A 13088-nucleotide genomic window follows, 5' to 3' on the forward strand; every position below is an offset into this window, starting at 1 on the left:
CCACCGGACCGCAAGGCATCTGCTACCGGGCCCGTGAGGAAACAATATGAGTCAGCTGCACCTTTCCTCATTCCCTGTCACACACTGTTGAACTTTAACATAGGGTTGCCAACTGTCCCGTATTTGGCGGGACATCCTGTATATTGGGCTAAATTGGTTTGTCCTATACGGGACCGGCCTTGTCCCATATTTCCCGCGCTAAGGTAGAGCGTTCCTATGAAACCTTTCGTGCCAAAATGGCGTAAAGCGAAGAAGCAATTACCATTAATTTATATGGGAAAAAATTTTTGAGCGTTCTCAGACCCAAAAAATAACCTGCCAAATCATACCAAATAACACATAAAAACTAAAATAGCACTAACATATAGTAAGTGTATTAATGATGTAAATACACAGCCTATATAAAGTAGAAATGATGTATGTACAATGTAATCGGGAAGATTAAGTCAAAACTGATTTGTAGAAAAAAATCGGCACGTACGTGCATGCGCATGTCACATATGCTCACGTCACGCGTGCGCACACAGGTGCCCATGCAAGGCTTCATAGTCATGGTAGTCTTTCTCAGGGTAAACATTGAACCGTATTTGACTGCTACTTTTGTCCCTTATTTGGGAGTGAGAAAGTTGGCAACCCTAACTGTAAAAGACATGTTGAGGTGAGTTTAACCCTGCTTGAACACCCGGTCAGCCGGTCCACAAGAATATTGTCAATATTAAACCGGTCGGTAGTACAAAAAAGGTAGGGGACCCCTGAAATAGGGAGATGCTGAAAATTTGGAAAAATAGCTTACCAAGGTTATTTTTACACTCTCAGTATCACTGAGACTGCCTCAAGAGAGAGGAAATGACAGGGACATAACGCATTAACCTAATTTACGTTCGTTGTGGTCTGCTCAGTTGTGATCTGAGCTAGAATATCTTTAATGTAGCTTGTTTCTTTATGACTGAATGCTAGGGCCATTGTTATTTTTTGCATAAAATTTGAGAACGGAAGAAATAAATGTCAAGAAGATATGGGCAAGCACTTTGTATGGAAGACACCAGACAATGAAATTCAATGCCACTGCATTTCTCCAGGATGAATAAGAAGCATTAATAAAATTAATTAGTACAAATTTATCAATAATGTGAGTGAGGAAAAAGTCTAGAAGTGCAGGTGTAGGTTTTCACAAATAAAATGACCTGAGGCATTTTATGTTTAAGAAAAACCATAACAACTCATTTGCTGTTACCCAAAATACTGAACACGGAGCACAGTAAAAGTACTTCACGTAATTACATCATGATGTCAGACCAGCCTCTTAAAATGAATCCCAACTCAATGTCGGTGGTTGTGAATTAAGTGTGCCTCGGTCGGTCGTGGTTGACCACGAGCACTGCGTCTCTGGTAGTCACTGGTTTGTTGAGCAGCGTCGACTGTGGCTATTGAGGCCGATCCTGGAAAGGCAGGCTCTGCCACAGCTGCTGCATGTGTAGCGTGTCGTGGAATTGCTGTCCGCTGTCCGCTGTACTCTCCGCTCCTCAAACTGACTCAGAATCACTCTCTCGCCTTGCTCTAGGTGTTGCTGAAGAGTGCTTCGACATTTGTTGCGGTCATCTGCTGTATCCTCCCAGCACTCTGTGTTGATTTTTAAGGCTTTCATGTCACACTTGCAGAAGTCCTTGAGGCGAAGCTGGGGTCTACCAATGTTCCTCTTGCCTGTTGCTAGTTTTCCGTAGAGGATGTCCTTTGGCAGCCTACCATCTTTCATACGACGGTCGTGGCACAGCGCAGTCTGCGTTGTCTTAAAAGCGTGAACATTGTGGGAAGTCCAGCGCGGGAGAGGACCTCAGAGTTTGGGACTTTGTCTCTCCAGGTGATACCGAGGATGCGGCGAAGGCGACGCAGGTGAAAACTATTGAGTTTCCTCTCCTGCTTGGAGTAGATGGTCCAAGTCTCGCTACCATACAGGAGGGTGCTGATAATGCATGCATTGTACACAGCAGTCTTGGTCTTTGTAGTGAGTTTCGGATTCTCCCAGACCCGCGAGGAGAGTCGAGCAAGGATCGATGCTGCTTTGCCGATGTACCTATTGATTTCAGCATCGAAAGAGAGAGTGTCGCTAATGGTCGACCCCAAGTATGTGAACTCGTGGACCACTTCTAGATCGTAATTGTCGATGTTAATGACTGGTGTCTGCACTATGTTCTGGGCAAGGACATTTGTTTTCTTTAGGCTGATAGTAAGCCCGAAGTCCTTGCATGCCTTAGAGAAGCAGTCCATGAGAGTTTGTAGTTGCTGTTTGGTGTGTGAGGTTATAGCAGCGTCATCGGCAAAGAGCATGTCATGTATTAAGATCTTTTGCACCTTTGTTCTTGCTGTCAGGCACACAGGGTTGAACAACCGACCATCAGACCTGGTGTGCATGTAGATGCCTTCTGTTGACATCCCAAACGCGTGCTTCAATAGCAGAGAGAAGAAGATGCCGAATAATATTGGGGCCAACACGCATTCTTGTTTGACTCCACGACGAATAGTGAAGGGTTCTGATGAGCTGCCATCGTACTGAACAGTAGCCCTCATGTCATCATAGAATGACTTGATGATACTTTGGAGTTTCAGGGGACAGCCGTTCTTGAGGAGAATCTGAAAGAGCCCGTTCCTGCTGACAAGGTCAAATGCCTAGGTCAAGTTGATGAAAGCGACATAGAGGGGTTTCTGTTGTTCCCTGCACTTCTCCTGGAGATGAGGGAGTGAGAAAATCATGTCGACAGTTGACCTCCTTGTGTGCAAACCACATGGGGACTCAGGGTAGACCCATTCTGCCAGAGTACGTTTCCACCAATTATGTTACCCTACACAGACCACTCCTGAATTCACTAAAACTGACATTATGAGCCTGTCCAGAGCTCAGGTGAGCTGCCGGGCTCAGGTTCTGTGCTCCATGGGCAGAGGAACAGTAGATACCTCTGACTGGTCCAGAAGTGTATTGGCATGCTCATGGTCATGTTGTGATGACAGGGACATGGTAACGGAATCCGTCAAATCTTGATGGGCCGGTTTAAGGCGATCTACTGAAACACATTCAGGTTTACCCCTCTTACCTATGATAAAACTTTTCTCTCTCTGTTCCAAAATGCAGAACGGGCCATCGTAAGAGGGCCTAAGTCGATGTCGGTGTGCATCATGGCGGATGACAACAATTGAGTTGGAGTGTATGTCAACAGGAACCCAAGGGCACTGTACGCCATGATGGGAGGTAGGAAAAGGTGCAAAGGAATTGAATTCACTGAGGGGGGCGGAACGCTGTTGAGAGGCCGGCCAGACGGCCATGGCATCAGGAATAAAAATCATCTGGCATCCATAACGGCTGCCTGTATACCAACTCAGCCACTGACGACTGCAGGTCCTCCTTTTGTGCCATTCTGAGTCCCAGCAGCACCCATGGGAGACGATCGTGCCAACACTCAATTGGCAGGGAGGCCTTCAGAGCAGCCTTTAAAGAGCAGTGAAAGTGCTTGCATAGGCCGTTGGACTGCAGGTGATACACCATGGTGTGATGTAGCCTAATGCCAAGGTTCTGGGCCATTGCAGCCCAGAGGTCTGAAATGAATTGGGGACCGCGGTCAGAGGAAATGTCAGATGAGGTGCGACACAGAGCAGCCAAAGTGCTGATGACTGCCCGAGCCACATTGGCAGCCATTGTTGATACCATAGGGACACCTGGTGGTACGTTCCACCATGGTAAGGAGGTGCAGGAAACTGTGGGTGGGGGAAAGAGGACCAACAAGGTCCATATTGACATGGTCATACCATCACTCAAAGACCTCAAAAGGTGTCAATGGCGCCTGAACATGATTGTTAGTTTTTGCCCGCTGCCACTCCATAAAGGTTGCACTCCAATCTTAAGGCCATACCACACAACTTTAGTGCAACCAGTTTCTGTGAGGCCTTCCAGCCTGGATGTGAGAGGCCATGTATTGAGCTAAACACAGTCTGTCTCCAGTTTGCAGTTACTATGGGGTGAGGGCGAACGGTTGAGACATCACACAGGAGAGAAACCCCAGCTTCCCCGAACTTAATGTCAGTCAAGTGCATGCCTGTGTGTGCTGTTTGGTAAGCCTTGACCTCTGGATCAGTAACTTGGTCAGCTGCCATGCTAGCATGGCCAGTCCCTATTTGTATGGCCTCAATGGCTAACAGTGAGAGGCATTCAGCCACAGCATTATCTTTCCCCTTGTATGCTGTATGCCAAGTGTGAATTCTGATCTGTGGACCAGGTGCTGTTGCTGCCTTGCAGAGCAAGGGTCTGCTATTTTGACCATTGCATGTACAGGGGGTTTGTGGTCAACAAACGCTGTGAAATGGTGATAATAGCAGAAAATGAGAATAGTGGACAGCCAGATAGAGACTGAGAAGCTCATAGTCAAACATGCTGTACTTCCTTTGGGGGAGAGAGCTGCCGGCTGAAGAACACAAGTGGCTGCCACATGCTTCTGATGAGCTACTCATGTACAGCACCCACAACATCGTATGAAGCGTCAGTGGTAATGGCTATATGTGTGTTGGGGAGTGGGTGCCGCACTGAAAGGAGTTTGTTTGGTATCATCAAATGCCCTGGTCAAACCCACTGGCCAGTCAAGCACATGATTTGGGGTGTTGCCTTTAAGCACACCATACGGGGGAGCATGAGTTCAGCAGCTTGCAGAATGAAGAGGTGATAGAAATTAACTATACCTAAAAACTCCTGTGGTTTTTTAGTAGTGTGGGCATGTGGGGGAATCCTTAAAAGTGGCTGCTTTTGATAGGAGGGGTATCACACCTTTGTGGAGATGCGATGTTGAGAAAGTCAATAGTTGACAACCCAAACTGGCATTTAGCAGGGTTAATAATCAACCCGTATTGGTTTAAGCACTCGAAAATTGTGCAGAGATGAGACATGTGTTTGGATTTGGATGCACTGGAGACAAATATGTCATCCAGGTAAACAAAAAGAGAAACTAAGTCTTAATACAGAGTCCATCAGCCGTTGGAAAGTCTGTGCTGCAATTTTCAGCCCAAACAACGTGCAGAAACTCAAAGAGGCAAAACAGGGTTATCACAGCCATTTTGGGAATGTCGTCTGAGCACACTGGCACCTGATTGTTTCCCCTATCTAGTTTGACTTTGGAAAAAAAATTAACTTTACAGCTAAATGTGCCAAAAAGTCTTGGATGTGTGGGATCAGGTAACGATTGAGGGTGATGACCTCATTAAGGCGTTGGTAATTGCTGCGTGGGCGGCACCACAGTCGGACTTGGGGACCATATGGAGGGGAGAAGCCCAGGGGCTATTCAAATGGTGTACAATATCAAGTCTTTCCATGTAGGCAAACTCGACCTTCGTGGTTGCCATCTTCACTGGGTCCAGTTTATGCATGTGGGCAGTGATGGAAATGTGATGCTCGACCCCATGTTTTGTATCTCTAGTGGAGAGTGTGGGCTTAGTGAGGTTTGGGAATTCGCCCACCAGTCAAGTAAGCTTGCATGCGGTGGTGTGTGTGCTTGATAGAATCGTTGTGGAGAACAGGGTAATGACCCAAAGCCCTTGACATCTACAAACTGGCAGTTCTTAAGGTTGATTAATTGTCCTCGGGCACACAGGAAATCTGCTGTTAGCAGGGGTCTAGTCACTTTAGCCAGGATGAGGTCCCATGTGTAACATCGCCCACTGAAGCAGAGTGTCACCCTCGTGTTCTGTAAGTCTGGATCCTGCTGTCGTTAGCAACCTTCATCAAGGTCTTGTCACTCTGCCTTCTCATCAATAGGCAATGCTGGCGGCACACTCAATTGAGCACCCATGTCACACAGGAAGCATTGCCCTGAAAACATGTCCATAATGAGCAGTAGATGAGCCTGGCAGCTGGAATCCATGGTGTTCACAGACTTATGATGTGCCAATACTCTGGCACTGTTGAAGCTGCAAAGCACTCGACATTTCCTAGTGTTTGTACCAAAGAAACCGTGGTAAAAACACAGACTCAGCTTTGTCTGTTTTGTAGTCACAAGTGTCCTTATGTTGGGGGCCTTGCTGACCGGGTTTATTGAGGAAAGGAGAAGGAATGATACACCTTTACCTGGCTGAACATAGACTGTCAGCCATTTTAGTAAGCTCCCTGTGGTCCTTCATAGGTTCGTTAGAGAAGGCTATGTGAACTTACTCAGGCATTTGCTACATGAAGAGTTCTTTAAAAATAAAACAAGGATGGTGATTTCCCAGGAGAAACAGCATGTGGTCCATTAGCTTTGACGGCTTAGCATCTCTAAGGACAACAATTGTTTGGTGCACTCAGACTCTCATAGTTCAAAAGTTTGTAAAAATTGAATTTTCAGCAATCGGTATTTATCATGTTCAAGTGGGTGTTCTAGTAGACTCACCCCACTCAATGCTGTGCAACTGCTGACTGTACCACATAGTAAAATTTAGTGTGATCTGTGATGATTTCTCACAGTGTGGATTAGGCCTCAGCTTGTACAAACCAATCAATTGCATTTTGCTCCCAAAACTCTGGCGGTTTCAAAGCAACTATGTTAGTCAACATGGTCAATAACTTTAAAATCATCCTAGAACACAGGCATCTCCAATGTAGATTTTCGTGAATAAAACGGTATGAGGTATTTTATGTTTAAGAAAAACCATAACAACTCATTTATTGTAATCCAAAACACTAAACACAAATGCATTAAAAGTACTTCACATAATTATGTCATCATGTCAGACCCCAACTCAGTGTTAGTATTTATGAATTATGTATGTTTCCATCAATTACATGACCCTACATGAGCAAGCCACTTAATCACACATTGCTCTGTGACGACACTGGTGCCCAGCTGTATGGGTCCTAATGCCCTTCCCTTGGACAACATCGGTGTCGTGGAGAGAGGAGACTTGCAGCATGGCAACTGCTGGTCTTCCATACAACCTTGCCCAGGCCTGCGCCCTGAAGAGTGAGTACTTTCCAGACACAGATCCATGGTCTCGCAAGACTAATGGATGCTGTTATACATTTACATGGTTTATGCTTGCATCTGGAGATGTGAAAGTCAGGTGAGTAAAAGCAGTTAGCTAATTGAGTTTTATAGAGACGTAGAATGCAAAAGCCTGTCTATTATGCTGAACCTGCTTAACTTTGACGACCTTAGTGAGAAACCTAAATTAAAATCCAGGCAGAAGAAAGGACATAAAGGCGTTGGAGAATTCATAGAAATTTACCAGAGAAGTTTCAGTGTGAGAGAATAATTACACAAATAGACTGGAAATATGGAAGCTATTTTCTTGAATAGCAAAGAAGACTTGAAAGAGGTTTAATGAAATTGTTTAAAATCAGGAAGGATTTAAAGAAAATAAGTGTGTCTCCTGGTGGCTAATGGGCTGATAACTGGGAACACACTTACTTTTGTGATTAGTAAAAAAACCGGCAGCAAGTTGAAAAAATCTTCTTTTAAAATTCAATGAGTGGTTCACTTTGAAAGGCATTTGGACGACATTGTCTGTTACGTGATTGAAACCAATTTAATACTAGCTCGTAAAAGGAAAGTTAGGTAAACTTTTGATAAAATTAGGAAATTTTCAAGCTTGCGAAATACCATGGCCCTTACTGGAACTTAATCAGTATTCTAGTCTATAGTAAAAATTTTGGTTGAAAGTCAAAGTCATAGTCTGTCCTCTGGTTTGGGACTTGAAGATGGAAGTTCCAGAGTTTAATCTTATTTGGAAAACAAGTTCACTTTGAATCATTTCAGAATGGGCGAGGAAATATGTGAATACTTGTTACACAAGTGGAAAATGACAAAGAAACCCGGGCAGCTATAACAAAAAGGCTATGGTTCATATCGCATATTCTAAACATAAATGTTCAGTAGCATTGGCTTAGCATCTGTCCAGCTGGCCTCATCTAAAGCCATTGAATGGATCAACAACCTCAGCTTACAGTGCTGAACTGCTGCTCAAGTAGCCATAAACAAAGAGATGAATCAAACTTGCACTACGAAGTGGACCATGTGTACAACCCACTTCATCAGTATCACCAAATACACAACAGTTTACTGCTCTAAATCAACTTCAGTGTTACCTTCTTCCTGTCCTTACTTTCAGATACTTTTCCATGATGAAGCCAAATGATTTCAGATACTCATTTCTGTCCAGATGAGAATTGAAAATCAGAAAAGTTAAAAGAATATTGATCAGACCAAGTACAATTTTGGTTTCTATATTGTAACAGTTTTCCATTAGGAGTAAAGATGGAAAGAAGTTTTACAAATATTGAGCGTGCACTGAGAGGTTGTTCAGAGGCTAAGAAGCTTGCTTTCTTCAGAACCCAGAGAACTAAAAATGACAGAGGAAGTCTTGAAGTTAATCAAAGGGTTTAATAGGATGTACCTGGATAAATTATTTCTAGTTATGAAGTGTCAAAAATTAAAAGATATAACTTCAGGAAAATCTCTTCTAAATCTAAAGGAATTCCATTGAAATATTTGTTAGAATAGTTAAAAGTACATTTGTTATCAAAGAATGTATACATTATGCAACCTTGAGATTCGTCTCCTTAGAGGCAGCCACAAAACCAAGAAATCCAAAAGAACCCATTTAAAAAAAGACCATCAAACAACCAGAGAGAGAGAAAAACAAACAAACAGTGTAATCAATAAAAGTAAGCAAATAGCATTCAGACCTGAAGTTTTACGAAAAACACGGAGCCATACATCACTGCAGACAGAGCAGGCCACAGCCAGGGCAGAGTAAACGTCGCAGAGCAATGAGTAGAACTGGCCCATCCCTCGCCTCTGGTCCCGACACCCTGACCATTTCAATCTGGTCCAGCACTTAAACCATCCAAACACTGGGTCATTCCCTGCTGTCAGACCGCTCTGCGGCCTGGACCCCACTGCCATGATTTGGCCCGTTAAATTGATGAAACATTGGGTCTTTCTTCACTCTTGGGGATGCCTTGACCCTGCCTCTGCATCCACGCGCCTTAATTCTGCCTTGCACCCATTTTCCTTGAGTTTCCTCCTCTGCTCGCCTGGACTTTGACTCACCTCTCCATTGTTAGCGGTGATTGTTATTAATGAAGTATTTAGTCGTTTTCTTTGTTTCGTTTGCCATTATAGTCATGGGTATCACTAGCACCATCTTAAACTGGAATATAACATGTTATTGTCAGCTGGAATAGAAGCTTGAATTTGCATGGAAAAAGTAGAAGAATTTGTAAATAAAGATATAAAGATTTGCTGGTGGGAAGTTTTTGAAAAGAGGCATTGACTAATTGGACTGTATGATTTATTTGTTGTCAGTTGATATGCAAGAAAATTCTTAGAGTGGTAATAGATTGAAAATATGCTCTAATGTCACACATTGGTGATGTAAAGATGATAGAGGTGGTTCACAGGAGAGGGAAAATGATGTAATTTGAAAATGAAATGTGGAACATGGACAGAAAAAAAAGACCAAAAGCCGAGCCAAAGAAGTAGATTTGATAGTATGTTTTACTCTGTGGAGACTCTAACTTGAGTTATTGCTTTCTGTATTGCGTTTCTGATTGGAAGTGGTTGGTAGGTAAGGTTTTCTGCATTTCATTTGCATGTCCTGTGCTTCTGGTTTCAGAGGATGTGATATTGTATCTAGTTGTGAATTAACTCTAATTTCAGTTACAAATGCTGAGGTTTCAATCTCCACAGGCTATTATAAAAGAAGGTCTTCTAATGAAACAGACAAGTTCATTTCAGCGCTGGAAAAGAAGATACTTCAAGCTCCGAGGGCGGATACTGTACTATGCAAAGAATTCAAAGGTAAAACAAATGCAGGATTTTCACTGTGGTTGAGTAGTAGCAGACATGACATTATCTCAGTGTAACTGACTATGTGATGTCGTTTCTTAAAAAGTTTTTATTTTGCATTTTCTGTGAGCTTTATTCCAAAAAGTAAATTCTGGGAACTGACAAAAGTGAGTCAGTTAAGATTTTTAAGTGCTGTCCTGAAGGAAGTGAAGCAATTTGAAATATTAGTGAATATCCTTAGTATTTGAAAACATCATCAACAGTGACAAAGAGGAGGGAAGGGACTGGCATGAGCCTACGGTCCAAAGGGAGGGGTGGAAGGAGAGTCAATATTATACACATGCAGTTGAGAATTTAGTACTTATATTGTTGATGTACCAAGAGGTAACATAGATCAGTGGACAGTTGGGTGAATCAACAGAACCTGATCTACACAAGGAAATTTTGGTTTTGGTCAAGTTTAGATAGATGAGGAAAAGAATCCAAAGCTATCATTTATTTGGAATTTAAAACTGATTGTTAATTTGACAAATGAAATTAATATTCCTGTTAATCTGTTGTTTTAATAACCCAGATTATTTACGGGTTGATAGTGAGGGAGTTAGTTAACTAGAAGGAAATATAGTAAAATCAAAAGCATGGGGTATTTGCTGAACTTAAAAACAAGGTACATTATAATCTTTTTTTCTTAAATGTAATGCTTTTCGGCTAGCCAAGTTGAAAAGCTACCAGGCAGGGAAACTAAGGGTAGAGGTTTATTGTGAACTGCCTTTAGGAACCAATTAGCAAATAGTTATCTTTTGTTAGAAGTGTGTAAAGGTTTAGCAATGTTGGCAGGTTGTTATCAGCAGAGAGAAACTGAAGGCTTCCTTGAGGGTCTTGGAAAAATCATTCCTTCTCCTGTTTCACAAAGAGTGAACTAAAAGTATTTTGCTTTATTGAACCGTAGAGACCTTTTATACCCATTTTCTCTGTGAAACTGGTAGCCGATCGTTAAATTTATCAGGATTCAATTTGCATGCCGCACTCTAACCCTGTCATAAAAATGAGCATGTACAAAGGTTGAGGCCCAGTATTAACTACCGTGCTGTCATGGGATGTTTAATATTGAGGCCAATCACAAACAAGAGAAAATCTGCAGATGCTGGAAATCCAGGCAACATACACAAAATGCTGGAGGAAGTCAGCAGGCCAGGGAGCATCAATGGAAAAGAATACAGGCGACATTTCGGGATGAGACCCTTCGGCGGTATATCTTAACCTTTGCACATTAGATCTCTCTGTGATTCCTTCTGTTCATTACATTTGTACTGCTTTTAAATACATTCCACAACGGTTTTGTTCTTTTTTCACACTCTTCTTGGAATGAAGTCATTGACTAAGAAGAAAGAACTGTAAACTTTGCCATCATATCTATTTCCATCATTTCCCCAGAAGCAAGTTCAGGCACCTGCCATTCTGTGCAAAAAGAAAGCCTTGTAAATATCCTGTAACATTTTCCCCTCACCTTAAAGCTCTACCCTCAAGTATCTGACTGGGAAAAAGATTCTTGACTTTCTATCGTCTCATAATTTTATATACTTCCATCAGGTCACTTCTCTGTGACATTTCAGAGAAAACACTCCAATTTTGTTAAATCTCTCTATATAGCTGATACTTTCTAATCCATGCAACATCTTGGTGGGCCTCTTCTGCACTTTTCCAAAGCCTCCATATTCTTTCTATAATGCAGCAACCAGAACTGCACATGATATTCCAAATGTGACTTAACCAAAGTTCTATATAGCTGCAGTATGACTTCCTGACTTTTGTGCTCATTGTCTCCACCAATGAAGGCAAGCATGCCATATGTCTTCCTTATTGCCCTATCTACTTGTGTTGCCACTTTAAGGAAGCTACGTACCCCCAAGATGCATCTGTATTCAAATGTACATAAGGTTCTTGCAATGAACTATATACTTCCCTCTTTCATTTGACCTCTGAAAGTGCAACACTTCATGCTTCAGGTTATTATCCATCTGCCCTTCTTTGCCCATATTTCCAACTATTCTATATCCTGCTGAATCCTTTGATATTCTGCCTCACTATCCACAAAACTACCAAATTTTCTGTCTTCTGCAGACTTACTAATCAACCCGTTTAGATTTTGGTGCAAATCATTTACATATATATCACAAACAACAGATGTCCCACACTCATCATTGTGGAATATTGGTCGCAGGCCTCCAGACAGGAAAGTACTCATCCACCACTTCCCTCTGCTTCTATGGCCAAGCCAATTTTAGATCCAGTCTTCAGGATCAATTTAGTATGGAACCTACTCAAAAACTTCACTAAAGTCCATGAAGGCAATGTCCATGGCCCTGCCCTCATCGACCTTCTTAATTACCTACTCAAAGCACTCATATAAATTTGTAAGACATGACCTTCCCTACACAGCGTTGTTCTGACTATCCCCAAAAGTCTCTGCTTTTGCAGATACAAGTAGATCATATTCCTATGTTCGGTAGCAATTTACCTACCACTGTTTTAAGGCTTACTGGCCTATAATTTTCTGGTTATCTCTATTGACAATTTTAAACAAAGGAACAACGTTGGCTATTTTTTTAGGCTCCTACACCTGACATGTGGCTGAAGTGTAGATCTCTGTCAGGGCCACAACAATCTATCTCTTGCCTCTCTGAATAACCTGGATAGATCCCACTAGGTCCTGGGGATCTATCCACCTTAATGTTCTTTAAAACACCCAACAGGGTCTCCTCCTGGATATTAACATGCTCTAGAATGTCAGCATACTTGTCTGATCTCACTATCCTTTGTCATTCTCCTTGAAGAATGCTAAATATGAGCACTTGTTTTGCATCTTGCCAACTTCCTCTGGTTCCAGGCATAACTTCCCTTTTTTGTTTGTCAGTGGTCCTGCACTCTCCCTAGTTACTCTCTTGTTTTTAATGTGTCTTGGGATTGTCTAATTGTATTTGTCAAGGACACTTCATGGCCCCTTTTAAACTTTCTGATTCTTTCCTACTTCTAATATTTCTTGAGGGTCCTGTATGATTGCAACTTTTTAAGCCTTACATACAGTATGCTTTTTTTTCTTTTTGACTATATTTGCAACAACCCTTGTCATCCAAGTTCCTGAATTTTGCTGTCCTTTTCTTTCTCCCTCATGGCAAACATTTAAACTTTCTGACCAGCTAACCTGTAAACTTTGCCCACGTGTTTGATGAAGACTTGCACAATAACAGCAGCTGCAGGTCTATTCTCCCCAGCTCCTACCTCATACTCTTG

At 42.4% G+C, this 13088-nt stretch overlaps 1 protein-coding gene across 4 annotated transcripts in view; it reads left to right on the forward strand.

Annotated features, from left to right (window-relative positions):
- Positions 1-13088, forward strand: part of LOC140196435 (diacylglycerol kinase delta-like) — a 180100-nt gene that overhangs the window by 36847 nt on the left and 130165 nt on the right. For all 4 annotated transcript variants that reach the window (XM_072255657.1, XM_072255658.1, XM_072255659.1 and 1 more), the window contains exon 2: positions 9699-9809. In XM_072255657.1, the coding sequence (XP_072111758.1) occupies positions 9699-9809 (111 nt within the window). The remainder of the gene's footprint in view (positions 1-9698; positions 9810-13088) is intronic.

The sequence above is a fragment of the Mobula birostris genome, chromosome 4, assembly GCF_030028105.1.
Source record: "Mobula birostris isolate sMobBir1 chromosome 4, sMobBir1.hap1, whole genome shotgun sequence".
NCBI classification, from domain to species: Eukaryota; Metazoa; Chordata; class Chondrichthyes; order Myliobatiformes; family Myliobatidae; genus Mobula; species Mobula birostris.